This window comes from Ixodes scapularis, unplaced genomic scaffold (genome assembly GCF_016920785.2).
Source record: "Ixodes scapularis isolate PalLabHiFi unplaced genomic scaffold, ASM1692078v2 PGA_scaffold4__175_contigs__length_147842914, whole genome shotgun sequence".
NCBI classification, from domain to species: domain Eukaryota; kingdom Metazoa; phylum Arthropoda; class Arachnida; order Ixodida; family Ixodidae; genus Ixodes; species Ixodes scapularis.
This window is the reverse complement of record NW_024609879.1, coordinates 4851244-4869677: the sequence shown is the minus strand read 5'-3', so window position 1 is coordinate 4869677 and position 18434 is coordinate 4851244. Positions and strand designations below refer to the sequence as shown.

General features: G+C 45.4%; 1 protein-coding gene across 1 annotated transcript in view; it reads left to right on the top strand.

Moving 5' to 3' along the window:
- The window catches only part of LOC8040590 (bestrophin-4), a 115358-nt gene that overhangs the window by 11057 nt on the left and 85867 nt on the right, over positions 1–18434 (top strand). Inside the window, exon 3 of the mRNA XM_042293350.1 lies at positions 11288–11398. Coding sequence (XP_042149284.1) covers positions 11288–11398 — 111 coding nt within the window. The remainder of the gene's footprint in view (positions 1–11287; positions 11399–18434) is intronic.

Sequence of the window (18434 nt, the reverse complement as noted above, 5' to 3'; positions counted from 1 at the left end):
CGTTCCCGGGGGGGGGGTTCTTTTGGTATTCCTTGGGCGCCGCCAGCCAGTGTTTGCCCTGCCCAATGGCGGCTGTTTCTGGGGGGGGGGGGCAAAACACTTGATATGCCCCCCCCCCACTTTGAGAACTGGAGGGGGGGCAAGCGCCACCCTTGCCCCCCCCCCCCCCCCCCCGGTTTCCCAAGGTGGTAAAGAGGGGCATTGCCGTAACCTGCCTGAAAAAGGGCTTAGTTAAATCATGTCCGCATGAGATGAAATATAGTTTTTTAATTCAATTAAATAGTCTAAATAGAAACGGGTATCCGCACGGCCTTCTCGTGGAAGTGACTGAGAGCCTCATAAAAGCACTGAAACACCCGGACAAGTATGGCAGAAAAGTCCTAAAGTAAGGCCAGTGGTTCTACCGTACCTGCACAAGGTGGCTCATAGGCTAAAGAAAATGGCACAGAGGCATAACGTCCCAATGGTGTTTTAGCCTCATCGAAGTTGGGAAGGCTATGTGCGAGAGTTGATCGGAGTAAAGAGAAAGGTCATGCATGCACGAAGAAATACAGAAAACGGTTTGTTCAGTGTAGGGAGGGTGTCGTTTATGAGGTACCCCTTCCATGTAATAGAGTGTACAGCGGCCAGACAGGCTGTTGTATAAATGATGGGCTAAGAGATCACGCGCTCTCGATGAGGTCATCGCCCTCGGGAAATTTTGTCATCCATTGTAATAGATGTGGCTGTGAACCAAGGTCAAAAGAAACAGTCATCTTGGGGTATAGACAGCAAACAAAGAGTGAGACGCCGATGCGTACCTGGTCTTGTAAGCAAAACTATCGTGAGACCAATTGCCGAATAAACAGATGAGGAAGGCCTAGTCCACCCTAGGATACTCGGCGAAACAAGTTGTCACGACGGATGGGTTCCTAGGAGGACTTCCAGACAAAAACAGCAAACACTTTGTGCAACTTCCGAATATTTATCTTTGCGCAGTGCAGTACTTGTAATACATACCGAAGGTTGGCCGCTAAAAAAATGTGTCAGACTGTCGAACGTGCAAAAATGGACAAGTTTTTGTGGGACCAGTTCTTGGCTCGTTTCTTCAAGTCACTCGCAACTCCGAACCAGTAGAACTTGCTATTCTGGAAGTGCCTCAAGGGCACAGCTATGTTGTCACACGGAGTGCAACTCCACTGGATGCTTTGGTATTTCTCAGGCATCGTGCCCCAAGCTCCATGCCAGAATCCTCGGCTCTTTTCTAGGTTCAATGAGGCCCCAGTGGCCTCACGAAACCTGTGTGTGAGCTCCACAGCATGGGCCCCACTTTTCTTGTCTTTATAGAAGTAAGCGACATCATCTGCATACTCCAGTACTTTGACTTCTGTGTTCCACAGGATGAAACCTTGAAGTTTCTCACTTCTCACTATACTTTGGCATAAGGGTTCAAAATATAAAGTAGAAAGTAAAGGGGATAAGGAACAGCCCTGTCGAACTGAGGAACAGACTGGGAGGCTTGTTGTGACTTCTTTAGTTATGACTAGGCGTGTGAAACAGTTACTGTAAGTTACTGTTTCACACGCCTACAGTTACTGTAAGTAACTGTTTCATTTGTACACTTTGCAGTATAATATCCCCAACACCTGTATAAAAGAAAAATTTGAGAAAACAAAACAGAACAAAACATGATAACTAACATGGTCAAATGCTTGGACGGTCGAATGCACATATCAACTTGATCTATTGGAGTCTGCTCACTACTGTTCGTTGCACACTCTAATACACATCTCGCAATGTGTACATTGCGAGATCGCATTGTATGGACATCGTAGCGGCTTGCATGCTTTCGTATTCACAACTCATAAGTGCTTAGCTGTACCTCGATCCTTTTTCCTAGCTCATCTTGGGTGAAGGGTGCCTTTAATTATTTTTTTTTACATTCTTATTCTAATTGAGGCAACAGAGACTAGTTTATCTAAATATTTGTTATTAGTCGAGGCAGGACAGTTGCCGAATATATTTTGGTAGTGTTTAAAATTGTATGTGCCGTAGTTTCTTTAACTGTCAGGATGAGGTTGTTCTAATCTATTTCGTGAATTTCTTTACCTATCGCATACCGCTTCTCCTCCTTGATTACTCTTTTTGTTGGTTGTTCTCCAAATCAAAAGATTTCAGCACCGGAGCGCACAATCGCGCCTTGATAACATACGTGATGACATTTGTTGAACTCGGCCTTCGCTCGAGTATATATTCGAAACCTTGCCCAAAACTTTCGCATTCGAGTTCAGCCAGGACACGCAGATTACGTAGCTATGCCTTTTCTTTTTGTCTCAGCCTTTTGAAATTTACTGATAGTACCTCTCAATTGCTAGCTGTTTTAGTTCTTGTTTAAGGAGCTCCCATTTATCAAATACATGTTCGGTTGTTTCCCCTATTTGCTTGATCAGATCTCTCGTACTGGCTACATAGATTTTGCCTTTAAATAATGGAACATTTAGTTTCCATAACTTTCAATTTATACTTTGTTTTCTCCGTTTCTTCCCACCTGGAGCCAATACCATATAGTGGTCTGTGAAAAATACTGGATCTACCGCATGACCATTTAAATTGTTAATAAAGTCTACAGAACAGTAGAGTGTCTCGAACCTCGCGTGAGAGGAGTTTTGAAAATGTGTAAATTGCAGATGGGTTTCTTCCAGCTGGAAATGGGCAACATCAGAAGGATTGACCTCGTCAACTAGGTACACCAGAAGACGTACGCTTTTGTCAATTCGCGGTTTAGATGGAATTCTATCTGCTTCGTCGCAGTCAAAATTGAAATTTCCTGGAGGAACTAATTACATTCTGTCAGAAATTAAATATGGCTGCAGGTGATTATAATACACAATTCTGTTATTAACCTCATTCGGAGCATAAATACAAATAACTCTCCAGCGTATTTGTCTCCACCTCGTATTGGTCGCCACAGAAATCTGCGGCGACCAATAATTTAGACAGTTGAAAAGACTTCCTAATAAACAGTAAACAGCCCCCAGACTGATCAACAGCATGGCTCACACATACTTCATAGTCACACAGAAGATGCTGTAGGGCACGCTCTAATTGGTCTTCTTTTGAGAGCTTTGTTTCTCGTTCGGCCAGGAAGTCAACCCTCTTATATTCAAGTAGACGTCGCTGATATATATATATATATCTCTTTTTTTAAATGATAGCCTCTGACATTCATTGTTGCAAAGCGAGGGCCATCAACTAGAAGGGAAGTAGGAGAGAAATACAGAGGGTGAGAGGGAGAAAGAGGAGAAGGAGAAGAGAGGGGCTATGGGATTGGATTTGAACTCAAGCAGCTTCTGTGCAAGGTAGGTTTCCGCTTACTCACGGTGGTGGTGTCAGGGGACACTTCTTGTTTTCGTTTGCTGTCGTTAGTGTCCTTGCAACTGTTTTTGTCACATCCATTGAAGCTGGTAGGTCGTTGTTATCTTTTCACGTCGTCAGCTTGTCAGCAAGATCTGCAGGCTGCTGTGTTAACCGCCGGTGTCCTTGTCCTTGCTTTCTTGTGAATCTTTCTCTTCGTTCTCCGTCACCGAGTTGATTTGTGGTGTCTCCGAAAGTTCCTTGACAGTTGTGGATCTTCGTTCTTATCGGAATTTACACGTCCGGATTCTGCAGTCCCGGTTTGTGTTGGGAGAACCTCTCCAGTGGCGTCTACGACTTCGGAGACGTCCATGAACTCCTGGTGTGCATCTGGTACTGTGTCGAAGCCCCATAGCACGGCTGCATACCTGGAATAGCACCCGTTACTCTCGTGTTCGAATCTGTTGCAACAGGCACACTTTGGCGTGCGACACTGCCTGAGGATCTGACCAACTTTCTTGCATCTCAGACACAGGGGTGGCCGTCCGGACATGATCAGGAGGGATTGTATACCGGCAACTTTGAGCAGATGCAGATTATCTTCCGATGTCGCCGTGTCGTCAAGGGTCAGGCTGACCTCTTTGTTCAGCGTTTTTATGTTTTTCATCCCTGGCACGCGACACTTTTTTCTCGCGACGATCCTCACGGTTCCAAATGGCGACAGTACCTCAGCAATATTTTTATCTTTTAGGTACTGCGAAAGCCAGAGAAGCTTGAGCTTGACGTCGTCTTAGTTGGGGTCGATGACTATGCACTTTTTATCCTTCACCGTTAGCGTCTTTTTTTTTTGCCGCTTTCAGCTTCACCACGGCTTCAGGACTCACTAGCGTCGCCATCCAAACGTGTCTCATTTGGGACTGTCGAAGGGACAAGACATCACGGAAATCGATGTCGTCTCTGAGTCCGTCACGAAAATCAGTTGCACGGTAGGGCCTGCCCGACATGTCGGTTTGAAGATGTAGCAAGCAACACGCATCAGGCAGCATGGAGATTCAAACGAATGATCTTTATGTCGCGCGCTCCGCGCTCGTGTTCAAACCGCGGCATCCCAGAGAGTGAGAGTGGTGGCGCCAGCTCTCGCTGGTTACTACATCTCTTTTCTCTGGAAAAGTCAGCGTAGAGCGTGACCATCAACATGGTTGGGGTATTGCTGTGGTGGCCTTCTTTCCCTTGCTCCTTTTCGCGGCTGCGGCTGACTCTGGTTAAAGACTGCGACTCTGTTCCATGCCGGCTGTTTCTTTTCCCGTAAAGGCCAGTTCTTGTCGAGAATCCACCGCCGGTCGTAAATGTTCACGGGTTCTTCGGCGGACTTGACCTTCTGGGGTTAGAATGTTGTAGGACCTCGGCGCTGTATGTCCTACGACTATGGCAGGTGACCATGTCCGCCGCAGGGTGTTGTAGACGGTGATTATAGAACCCGTGTCAATGTCTGGCAGCGTTCTTGAGTTTCTATCGTAGTTCGCCTTTTGTTGCCGCCTTATTTTTGTGAAACGACGTGTGACAGCCTTGGGTGGGCACAACAGCGGACAGGTAATGTTCCGATCGCGCAGGTAACAGTGTCCTTGTGTGTCGGCTCATCAGTCTCTGTACTGGCGATTGGAGGACATCGTCTTGTGGAGTGTTGCGCCACTCAAGGAGGGAGCAGTAAAACTCTCCACTGTTCGTGCACTCTTTCGCAGGAGTTGTTTGGCCTGTCTCACGGCTCGTTCAGCCATGCCATTTAATCGAGCGTGGCAGGGGCTTGATATAACTTGATGTAACGTCGACTGACAGTGTGGTGTCGACGGCACCACCCTGTCAGTCACGTCTCTTCGGAGGCGTGGGTTCGAACACCACCGTTGCCACCATGATAGGAAGCAACACCCATCGCATGGAGATTCGAACGAATGATCTTTATGTCGCGCGCTCTGCGCTCGTGTTCAAACCGCGGCATCCCAGAGAGCGAGGTGGCGCTATCTCTCGCTGGTTACTACAGAAGAAAAACCGAATTTTTGAACAGGCTCTCGGCGGGAAACTGTTAAAGTAAGATTTGATACTCATCTTGGCTTGACGCCTGAGCTTGGCACTTTCCTGGGGCTGCGGGTGCGACTGTACCATAGTCCTGGTGCATCATTTCGCAGTCGTTAGCGTATGAACCAGAAGGAGAAGTGTTTTCTCGGCCTGAGGGAGATTGTTGATTTCCTGTGGAAAACATGAGGACACGTCTGTTCGAAACAACGTCTTCGTTTTCCTCCTCTTCTGCTGCGTCACACAGCAGACAGCGTGAGACGCTTAAACCTTGCTTGTATGACCCTGAGGACAGTCACTTGGTGCGCCTCATGGAGGTATGTCCCACAAGTTACGCTCAGGAACTTTTCTGCAAGGCACTACCGTGACTCTACTTGCCTAAAGGAGTCGCTCATAGTCCCGGCCTCCTTAATCAACGCTTACTTTTTATACGGGTCTGCCTAGATTAATTTAATACCGCAAAGTTCGTCTTTCTTGCTATATTTCCCATGCAAAATAAGTTGAATATTAATCGCGTTTCGGGAGAACACCTTCCTCATGTCTATAGGCTCTATTTGTGTATTTTTTTTGTCAGGGCGATATTAGGGAGTTTTAGAATAACGTACGCAATTTTAGCGCACGCTAGCGCTAAATTTAGCGCTTGTATTAGCGCACGCGACGCGAGAGAGTTTTAGAATAGCGTTTCTCCGTCGCGACGCAAAAGCCCAAGCATCTCGCGCTTGCGACGCCACCAAGATGCAGTCAAAATTTTTATTTCACACACGAAATGCTCTAACTTAAGAAAAAAACAAATTTTTTAGTCCAGAGTATTATTTTAGATTTGTTTAAACGTGAGAATGCGGCGCGAGTGGTTGACCGGTCGTGTCCGCTTGCGTCGCCTCGGCAAGAGAGGTCTCGTGTACTGACCTTCGCACATCGTACCTTCGCCGAGAAATGTTCACGCGTCACAAGCATCAAGCTGTCGGTGATCGTTGTCAAACCGAGTACAATGTCGTCCCGTATTGAAAATCGCAGTCACGAGGATGCCGCCGACGTCGCACTCACGACGCCGCCAAAGCAGCCGCTGACATAATCCTGGAAGCCGCCATTTTTTTTCAACTCTGCTCGTCTTGGCTTTAGCCAACTTCTCATCACGAATCCTCCTTGGAGAAGCGCAAAGACCCTTTGCGTACGCACGCTATTTCTGAGAAATAGCGCACGCTAAAATTGAGCACGCAAAGCGCAAAATCTGGTTTGCGTTCGGAGCATGCGCAGTGGCGACGACGCTGTTCTTTGCGCACGCAAAGCTTTTGCGTGCGCTATTCTAAAACTCCCTATTAACACTCATCAAGAACACATGTCTGGAGGCGCTTTGATAACTGTGCCCTCATTTTTCTGTTATGGCGAGAAAACAAAGTTTCCTATTGGAATGTTTAGAGAGTACCTGCGTCTAGAAATAGATGGCGTAAGTGAACCATGTCCCTGAATGTTACGAATGTTCCCATTGAAAATTGTACAGGGTTCTGGCGTCAGGAGATAGATATTGCAAGTGGACGATATCCCTGAAAGTTGGGAATGCAAATACAAAGGACATGTTGATCATTGTTACCAGTGGCAATCACCGACTTGTTATGCTTGATTCACTTCGTCCGATTCTGCTTGCGAGTTTCAGTATCGACGTCGAGCATTGCAGCTACGGTCCACGCATTTGTAACCCGAGCGACGTCGCGACTGAGAGTAGCGAGCAGAATATCGTCAATCAGGCTTTTGCGTCCATTCCGCGGGGTTCACGCGGAATGAATCGCCGCAAGTGATATTATTTACGCGACATTTTGCGGTGCAATGGGCCTTGTTAATCTCGCTCAGGCCGCTAAAGTAGTAAGGCACTGCTGGGAAGTAGTAGAATTAACAATTGCAACGCGAAAAAGAGCATGGGGACTCACACCAACGCCGACATCACATTCTAATGGTTTGTTGATGCGAAACGCGGGGCTTCTTGCCAACACCCCATTGCACATGCATGGCGCCGTTGGCGTGCCGCAAGAGGCGCTCCGGTTTGTAGTGTTCCCTAAAATTGCATAGTGAGGTTTAGGCCAAGCTGTTTCATACAGGGAGATCGAATTCAATTCGAACTATTTTTTAAGGGGGTGAAAGGTAGACGAGAGCCGTCTACACCATATTTTTATCAGCTTCGGCTCACATTAGATGTGGGGGATAATCGTCACGGTAAGCTCACTAATTAAGTAAAATCTGTTAATTTACTTTTGAACTATTGGCTTTAGGGCCCATGTAAGAATTGCAGTATTGACGGCAATTACTGTGAAAAGCCAGGACAATTTAAAGAGTGTTCGAAAAGGTAACGGCTTTATAGATATTACTGAATAAATTTTCGCGTTTTTTCGCCCGATTGTAAAGATTGCGAAAAAAACAAACAAAACCTTTGCAAGTCCTACTTATGACGACGTTCGAAAGAGTGACGTAGTTGTTTTAATCGCGTCACGCCTTCGGGCGTCATTGTGGGCAGGACTGGCAACCCCATTTTAAAGCGCAATTTTGAAATCGCAATAAAAAGTGCGAAAATTTATCAATTAATATCTACAAAAAACAATTGTCTTTTTGCCACCTTTTTAAAAATTGGTTTCGCCTCTAATAGTCATTGCCGTCAGTACTACGATTCCAACATGACCCCTAAAACCAATAATTAAAAAAAGTTAATTCACAGATTGGAGTTAACAACTTACCGTGACGATGATCCCCTTATCTAATGTCCGCCGAGCCTGATAAATACTGGGAAAACAAAGCAAAAGAAGTGTCTATCTTTTGACGTTGCGCAGCAAAAACGCGAGCACACGCCGCGTGTGCGCGAGCACAGGCAACGAAATTGACGTCATAGTCCACCATTCACGCTTAGCCAAAATTGTTGTGTGCATGTTTATACAGCCGGAAGTTAGTCTGGCTCGATGGGCGACTTGTCTCACAGCTGTAGATGAGCAATTTAGCCAGTGCAGTACAACCGCTAGCCTGTTGTCCTTAGCGTGCACCACGCACTAGTTATACGCGACCTTACGCCGGTACGATGCTCATCCAGATTGAAACAAGCGGGGCTGGGGATTGAACCCAGCATCTCTGAGTTCCATTCACGCTTAAGATGACAATGAAATGTGTGGGCTCCGGGGAAAAGGAGAACGAACAGAGTCTTTTCATCTCCACATTGGGGTCTGGTGTAAAAGGTAGGCGATTAATTGGCCTAACAAGCACGTAGCTTTCACTTGTGGAGATGAAAAGCCTGTCTTCATTCTCGTTTCGACATTGGCCCCTACATTTCACTGTCATCTTAAGGGGGGAGGCTGGTCTTTAACTTCGCGTTTTTTATCTTTCAGTTATCGTGCTGAAATTTACTATACTGATGTATTTCTCAGTGGTGATTTCAAATATGCAATTAGTTTTCAGATAGCTTTACTACATCCTGAGTTATCAATAAATTAGTCATTTTAATTAGGTCCTCTTTACGGGTCGTTAGCGTAAAATTCTTCAGAATATATCGGAAATTTTTATAGAATTGCATTCCCCCAGACATGTTTTGTGCGGTGATGCTATTTTTGTTGCTTTTTATCTCATACAATAATTTTAATTAATTAGTCTCAAAAAGGTATAACCTCCCGTTTTGTGCAACTTGGTTGCAGATGTGTTTTACCAATGTAATATAATTAGATTAGACTTAAAATAGCATCACCGCACAAAACATGTCTTGGTGAATGCAATCCTATAAAAATTTGTGATATATTCTGAACAATTTTTTGCTAAAGGCCCGTAAGGATGACCTAATGAAAATTACAAATTTGTTAATAACTCGGGATCTAGTAAAGCTATCTGAAAACTAGTTGCATATTTGAAATCACCACTGAGAAATACATCAGTATTCTAAATTTCAGCAGGATCAATGAAAAATAAAAAACAAAAAGTTAAAGACCAGCCTCCCCCCTTAAGGGGTATTCACACGAGGGAGAAATCCTGGGGATTTCTCCCCGGAACGCGCGCATCACGAGATGAAAACGCGAGGCTTTTGTACATCGGAAAGCCTGTCGTTTTCGTCGCGGGATGCGCGTGCCGGGGAGAAATTGTCCCTCATGTTAATACCTCTAAGCGTGAATGGAGGACTGTGACGTCAATTTCGTTCCGTGTGTTCGCGCCACCGGCGGCTGTTGGCTCGTTCAAAGATCGTGCGCCATTTATTATGTACAATAAAATGTTCGGTTCAGTATCCTTTTAAAGGCGTACTCCGGTATTTTCTTCTTAGCCCCCGATTTGCCTGAAAATGTGGTGAACACACCAACAAACACCGCTAAAATAGTAACCCATACATTGAACCAAAATATTTTTTCCCGCGAAGTTATTAAGTTTACAGTTTTCGTCCTCACTGTATTTTTCAAAGTGGAAGTTTCCACTGGCAATAATAATACAAAAAAGTTACGTGAGAGCGTTGCGTCAGGGGAAGGCGGGGCTCACTGTTTAGACTGCAAAGTTTGTTCCCAACTTATTACAAGCAGTTTCATGGTGCCAAAATGAATGCTTTGGAAGCTCACTCCAGCACCCGCGCAGCAGCAGGAAACAAATGATGGGCATAGTCCATTTTTAGCCTGCCCGGTCGACCGCAAGCCTGCATTCTTCTGACGTCACGGCATCAAAAACCGCGGCTATATTCACAATAACTGTTACGAATTTAGCGATACCCAATAGCATGCCGGAAAGGGTCAAGGCCGCTGATTCCGAAAACATTGTATGTTGGGTTAGCTCAAAAAATCGCCGGAGTTAACCCCTTTAAAGGGACACTGACAAGGTATTAATGCTTGCCAAGATTTTTATTTGTATATGATTAATGAGAGGCCAAGTACCAAAAACACAATTTGCGACTCAAAATTCGTCCCCCCCCCCCCCCCCCCCCCCCGAAAACAGCCGATCGAGAAATGGGCATTTTGAGTCGCGCTCACTCTCTTCTCTCTGGTGACATGCCGTTCAGACACACGTACCAAATCTATTCAAAGTCGTGGGACATCGGAGGCACACACTCAGTATTTTAAAAATAACGAAAAGTGTGTGAAACCCATTTTTTGTGGCTTCTAAATAACTGCAAATACGTTGACTGAAAAAAAAAAAAGTTGCACTGAGTGCCGGAAGTACTTTGCGTAATTCTCAACATGGCGTCATATTGCTGGAGTCCCGGGCCGGACGGCTGGACGAAGCGAACTGGACGGCGGGCGTGTCGCCTCTACTTCAGAACTGTCGTTCGCGGTACCGGCGAATCTGTCCAGCTTCGAAAGAGAAATATTTTACCGATCAAAACAATCAGGGTTTGTTTTTCCATACGACACGACCGACCACTAAGCAGTTTCGCACGAAGACGTCGCCGAGTGGTCGCCCCTTCTCCTGGCTGAAGACAGCTTGGAAAAACGTGCTAACGTCAAGCACCAAGTGCTTCACGTTTGCGCGTTTTTCGTGTGTTTCGCACGGCCGAAAAAACGAAGAAAACAAAAACGCGGTCGGGTGTAGCCACGTGACTCCCGGCGACTCTCCCCTCTAAAGCCCCTCCGACAATCTGCTCATTATACTGAGTAACTTCCTCCTCTTCGGCGTTTGCTCTGCTAATAGTGGAAAGAGTGGAAGGCTTTGTGGGAAGAGCATGTTATCATTAACGTGCAACAGATGGCAGGATGCTGGACCCTCACTTACCGGAGGCGTGAGGAAGAGATGGGACAGCGTTGTGCTGGAGTCCTCGCTGATACTCGAGGTCCCTTCGAACGATGACACAGCGCTCTTGTACAACCTGTAGCTCGCGCTGACCTTTGGGCGGGGAAACTCTAGCACTTTCGTTGCCAAGGAGGGGTCGCCAGAACTGCCGTCTTCCTTTCAGGTGGAAAGGGAGCATCTACAAGCTGGTGTGGCCGGACCTGGGGGTCTACCTGGCGGCCTACTACTCGCTCAACTTCCTCTACAGGTTCATCCTGAGCAACGAGAGGAAACTGTGCGTACCTTGAGCTCGCAGTCCGAGCGTCGCTTCGCAGGGAAAATTGTTTCCACGCATCTCGCTAATAAAACAGTGGCACACAAACCCCCCGCTCTCTCCGCTACTTTTACTTTTGCTGCGTTGCCTGTTTTTTTTTTTTTTTTTTTTTTTTTGCTAGACGCGTATTTACGAGCAAAACTTGCACGACTGAGGAGTCAGAGATTATGTGCATGGCTTTAAGATCGTCCTACCTATCGCGAACACCTGCATATAACGGGAGACTGTTAGCGCAAACATGCGGCCAGTGTTTTTTTGTAGAATCGAAAGGCTGTCCTCGAGACGAATTTAGTCACTGACTAGGTGAGAAGGGCAGGGCGTCCCTTTTGATCACCTCCAGCACGCGCACCTTGTTTCTCGCCGTTCTCTGGCTGCGAGTGCACGCTCGACGCTCACGAGACGCGTCATCCAAGGCAGGAAGCTCGCACTGGGACAGCTCAAGCTCGTCCCTTTCCTTCTGGTCATCTGAGTGATGTGGTCCAAAGGGCTCAATACGTGCACTGATCTAAGCTATAAAGTTTGGTGCCCGTCAGCGCCCTTTCCGCATAAACTGCAAAAAATAGTCGATGTCGTGTTCACGGTAGCAGTGTCGCGTATTGCACTTGCTGTGAGTCAACCATGTTTTGAAGCTTTTTTTAGACGTTCTTAAAGTCGGCAAAGCCATGAGCTACGCCCACAGATCAAGTGGTTGGATTGGATGATGTTAATCCCCTCGATAAAATTCATTCCAAGATCTGCATGAGGCACGGGCATCGGACTTTGGTGCATTTGACGCTACTTGCAAGACAAACGCAATCACTTCAAGGGGCTTTAGGATCGAGCTATGCTCCAACGCTAAGTGTACCCCTTTAATGATGAAAAAGTGATCATCAGTGATAGTTAAACATTCGAGAGAGCGTGACAAAACGTAAAGTCACTAAAGAATAAAAAAAAAAAAATAAAGTTACGTTTTCATAGCCTCCTATTACTCTCAAAGCCTGGCAGTTCGATGGCAGAACCATAGAGTTCCCGGTCGCAGATTTGGACCGCGAGGATTTGGTAGCACAGAGCATTTCTTGGGGAGCCTGTAGTCAGCGCACAGCCTTTGGAGTGGCGAGGACCCGAAACGACAGACAGACAGAGAGACTTTAAGGATGATAAGATGATGCCAGGACTTTTGCCACTGTAAATGGTCGTGGGTCTAACGGTTGAACCGCCTTTTTCATGTTTTTTCGTTCGGTTTTGTACCTCATGCGCATAACAAATGTTCAACGTCTTGCATTTGCATTTATTGCAGCTTAGCAAGACTTGTTATTGGGCTAGTTGGTTTATGGTACTGAGTAAACTTGTATGCGCAAACACAGAATGAACCGGAATCAGTGGCCAAGGACAAGTGCTTATCCTTGTCCACTCCTTTGTGTTCGTCCTTTGTGTTTGCGCATACAAGTTTAGTCAGTACTATGTATTGAAGTTTGGATTATGAGTCCGGCCAAGAAGAAAATTGAAGCTGCAGGTATGGGCTCGTTCAAGTCGCAGCCTATGGTACAAGGTTTCCAGCTTTCTGGGTGGATTATTTGACAGACGCGTAGTTAATTACGGATAATCTAGATGCAAGTTGCTGTTTTGATGTGCACGTGATATTATTTGCGTAGTCATAGCCTTTACTACTTCTTTTGTGGAGCGTTTTATGCCATTTTTAGTTAATGAAATATTTGTGAGCTTTCGCAGTTTGTGTCCTAGCTGCCTTAGGTGTCTTGTTAGCTTGTTCATTTCCGCTTTGATAGCTTGTTCATTTCCGCTAATCCCGCTGTGACCCGGAACCTCTCAGTGAATTGTCAAACACTTTTTCCATTTCTTATGTCCTGTTTTTGTGTCCTGCGCATTGTTAGAGCTGAGTTATCCTGCATCCTTACTTCGCGCATTTTTCTTTCTGCTCTTTTACTCCCTTTTCCACTCAAATAGTTTGCTCACCCCCTCACAAGTGTGTAGGTATTTAAATTTAAGCTTTCGGGGGCGGTTTGTCCATTTTGTGTTTAAAGTTTAGAGCGCAGCTCTTAGGCGCTCGTTCCCATGTTTCGCGGCTTCGCCGTTGGGATAACAGCGCGCGTTGCATTATGGGACATCACACACCTCTACCCCAATTCAATTCCCCGCTAAATTTAGCGAAAAAACTGAATTGGTGTGTAGGTCTGTTGCAACACTGCGCATTCAGTTTCCCCTAAATTAACTGGAAAATTGACGTCACATTACCTCAACACTTCAGTTTCCCCGCTAAATTTAGAGGGAATTGAATTGGTGTTGAGGTCACGTGACCTCAAATTTCCCGCTAAATCTAGCTGAGAAACTGCATTCGCTCATAAGTGACGTGACACGAAGTCCATGTGACGTCATATCCCCGCTAAATTTAGCGGGGAAACTGAATTGGTTTGGAGGTCACGTGGCGTCAATTTTCCAGCTAAATTTAGTGGGGAAACTATGGAAAAAGTGGAGTTGATGGAGGAGAGGAGGATGAGGGGAGGGTCCTATGCAACCTAACCTCCTCGTCCTCTGTACCCTGCTCTCCTCCTCCTCCTGCGTACGCTCACGTCACTGTATATCGCAAAATCAAAATACCCCAAGAGCTGCGCCCTAATCTCGCGTTACAAAGATTTGTAAACGTTTTTAATTTTTTTTTTATGTATAAATACTTCAAAACCTTCCGTGCCCACCGCGCATCATCTATTTTGGTCAACCTTTGTTCAAATTTCAACTTACTAATTGCCTCCCTGCTCTCAAACGACGACCAGCCCAGGTCCCCCTGTACTCCCTTTTCCAAGTACTCCCAGTGCCAATCTGCCGCTTTCTTGTCGAACTAATGACCGCATCATTTTGTTTCTTATTCTGGTTGCCTCAGGTGTCCATGTAAGGTTCCGATAAATTATGCCCCAAGATACTTGCAGGAATTAACGTATCACAGAGAATGTCTTGCTTAGAGAACAGGATAGCTTCGCATTGATTTTCTCCTTAATGCCATGACTGTTGTCTTCTCTACCGACCGGGTGACTCCCAGTCTTAATAATTATTGGCTAACCAAGTGTAATACTTCTTGAAGACAACTTGCCGCAACGTTTTCAGGGATGACGCTGGCAATCGATATGATTAAAAAAATTGAAAAAAAAAAGTTGTACCTAGTTCATAATGTGGGGAACACCTCTTGATACCGTGTATTTGTTTGTGTAGTTATCATTCGTTTTGACGAAAATTGTTCTTCCACTTAGGTAACTGAATTCAATGGAACATGTTCCCTCCACTTATTTTATTCTTTTCAAAGCGGTGTGTATAGCTTTGTGCTCGAGAAGGGCGAACGCTTGTTTGATGTCAAGGAAGATTCCAACGGTGATTTCGCTTTCTGCATGGTTCTCTTCGACAGAACTAACTAGATGAAGTGTGCTGTCACCAGTATATTTTCCTGAGTGAAAACCAGTTATTGCTTTTGGGAGTATATAATTTGTTTCAGGGTACCAGTTCCGTCTCTTTTGTATATTTTTTTATTGTTTTCCCAGTGCAGCTTGTAAGTGCAATAGACCCTTTCCGAAATTCAATGCCATCTGGTGGTTTGTAAAGCAGTTTAGGTTTTGCCATATCAATGGCGGAAATTAACTTGTATTGGCACCGTCACTTTCGCAAGTCAACGGCACGGGAGGAATTGTTCAGTGTGATTTCTTTCTCAATCACTTGCAGTACGATGATGACCAAGAACCAGACATGTACAAATTACTCAAAAAAGGTAGTTAAGTTAAGTTACTGAGTATCGACGCCAAAAGTAATTGGAGTAGAGTAGAAATTACGCATTCGTAATAGTAATTGAGTAAACTACTAACTACTGTAAAAAGTAACGAGTTACTTTGAAGTTACTTTCGAAGTTACTTTTTTTATATTTTTGTAGTAGCAAAATGAACAGAAGTTTTGATCAATGAAAAACCCTGCGAGCCTAAAATAAATGCAGCCATTTCATGGCTTGCGTTTTCGCCAAAATAGTTTATTCGCTCGCAGAAGCAATTGACTTTCAAAGTTCTTGATAGGAGAGTTTTCCCCTTTTCCTTCTAAATACGTTCCACCGACGGGCTGGATGGAACGGCACCATTGAATTTGAGAAACAGGCTGTGCAGGGTCGGGTAAGCGAGTGTCGGCATCTTAGGTGTCCATGACGAAACATGTGAGGTTTGCCTCGGGTAGAGGGTCTTTTATAACAAACTTTCCTCCTTTTTTTTTTTTCTTCGTCAAGTTGAGATTGTTATGACTGGCCCCTCTTTATTCCGACGTCGTTCTGAGAGTACGCTGAGCGAGTGCACCAGACCGTCAAGGGTTCAAGTCTCGCGCCACGACGATGAGATCATCCGGACGACTGCGCGTCCCCTTGTAGTGCTAGGGGTACGGTACTGAAAAAAAAAATTGTTTTGGTTTAACAGAAGATGAACCGAAGTATACTTCGCCGCTGACGCCGGGTCCAACAAAAGGATCTCCCAAGGGTAACTCGCAATCCTCGCCGGCGACTACAATATTTTGACGCGCCTGAATCGTTTCTAACAAAGAGGTCTCCCAGGCATGGATGGTCGGAAGGACGCGAAGGATTACGTGAACAAGCATCGTCGCTGGAAGCGGGAACGTGCTCCCATGAACGGATTATCCGTACCAGGGTTTGTGCGCGGGGGAGTCCGGCTTTGCAAAGGCATATGCGCTGACGGCAAGGCGCCCAGCTGCGAGGTCATTCCAGAGGCGCCTCCCGTGGAACCTACCGCTTGAGTCAGAACTCACTAAAGACAGACAACACGAAAACAACAACTCTCAGAGTGCCCCCGTCTTTCACGGTTGCAGCTGGAAACGCGGCGCCTGCTTGCATTACCAGATTAGGTCAATACCCGACCAAGGCTCGTTCAGCAGCTCTTCCTGCGTTCGTGCGTGCCGGTGTTATGTTTTGGCTGCTCGTCGCCACCTTGGCCCAAGGACGCCTTCCCGAAAAAGGGGGGGCCCCTTGTTCGGGAATGTCACTTCATCTGCCGGCGTCTTATTCATTTCTGAGCTCAAACTTTCGTGATGGGCAAAATTAGCACTATATAATTTCGAAAGTAGTTAGTAATTTGAGTAGAAGTTACCTGAAAAAAGTAGTTAAATTAAACTACTAATTACCCAAATCAAGTTGTAATTGAAAGTTACCAAGTTACTCGAAAAAGTAGTTAAACCACAGTAGTTTGAGTAGAGTAGTTGAACTACGTCCAAGTCTGCCAAGAACCTGCATTCAGAACAAAGCTCCAACCCACTCAGATGTCTCCAAAAAATTCCATACACCAATGTGCTTTAAAGGGGCACTGACAGATCAAAATCATATTTTTTTTTTTATTATCCGAAACGATTGAAAACGATGCCGGGACATTACCCTCAAAATTTGAAATTTGGGAATTCAGTATTCGTGAAGTAACAAAACAATTTCCAAATGCCAAATTCGAAGTTCCCGCGCGATCGGCGCCGGTGCCTTGACGTCAAAAATCGCGGAGACCTGAGAGTCGACTTCCTTTCACCACTCCCTGCTGTTGCCATGGCGACCCAAAGCGAGGAGGAAAGGAGCGGGCGGCGGCGTTCCGGCGGACCGGTTTTGAGCGGTGTCGCCTGTTTTCCGTTGGAGGATACAAATCCAGGAGACGGCACCACAACGAACTCCCGATTTTTGGTATTTCAAAAAGAAGGGCCGTAGTGCGTTCGCAATTGCGTTAAAAAACATGTTTTAGGATTGCCGTAATTCAATGTTATAGAGATGTCGCCTACAAAGCTTCTAAATTTCCTGATTTTTGACGTCACCGATCAAAAGAAGCGAGGAGGCGAGAGGCGGGAAAATCAAACGCCAAAAATAAAAAGGCGCGCGCGCGCGCGGGAAAATTTTTTTTCGCGATGCGGTTTTTTTTGCGTGTCTATGACTGCAACTTGCATCGTTTTAGACAATAAAAATAAATACGACCTTTGGGGTGTCAGTGCCCCTTTAAAGCCGATCGGGTGTTCCCCACAGATTGACTGAATCTGAGTTATTAGAAATAAACGCTTACGTACATAGCTCTTGTGTTCCACACCTACGTAGCGTCGTACTAATCCCCTGAATGCACAGGCCTCGCAAGATCGGCTTAGGAGCATCTTCAGCGCTTTCCTTTATCAGTCACTAGAAGGCCGCCATTGGTATGGCACAGATGCCGTTCCACAGATGATGATAGTGATCAATGTGGCCAGTCTGAATTTTGGAAAGGGTCTATTGGCGGGAAAAGCTAAACGCAGTTGGGGATTATTCTGATTTTAGAATAGGAATAACTCAGCTTTTTGAATGTTTTAGAAGGGTTGCCTGTCTCCGATTACATTTTTAAAACCTTTGGAATTCTCAGTAATAAATTTCTATTCAGGTGCGCAAGCACCGCATACGTCCATCCGCCCCTGGAGATGATTGTTTTTATTTGCCGTTGCTAAAGATATTTGAAGATCAGAAAATATTACAGGCGCATTACATCTTGAGTCTTATGCCACTGTTAAGGTGTCCCTCTGTATATCATCAGTAATATTCAAGAAAAATTGTTGGTTTGCTGCCATTATCTTACAAAACTATTGAGCTACTACAATTCTGAGCTTTTTTCAGCGAGAGACAATGTTCTAAAAGGGTAACGGTTATGGTAATTTCTTTAGCCCTCGCACAACTCAATATACTTGTGATATGGGTTACGATGATCTGTTGTTTCAGAGTACCTGATCCACCTGCGCTTAGAAAACAAATTTAAATGAAGCCTTACGTGACGCTGCACTTTACGTGCTTTCCTGAGGTTTTCACTTTTGTGAGTTCGTCTTAGTCTTTGTTCTGGTCTTCCTCGTATTGCGCGTAACCTTTAGTGTGCAAGATCTATTTCTGTTTTTCCTACTGCTATATTAAAAATTGAAGTTGAATGTTTAATCGACACCTTCATCTGCCGTTGATGCTGTTATTTTGTTGTTTGTAACTACTTAATTGGTA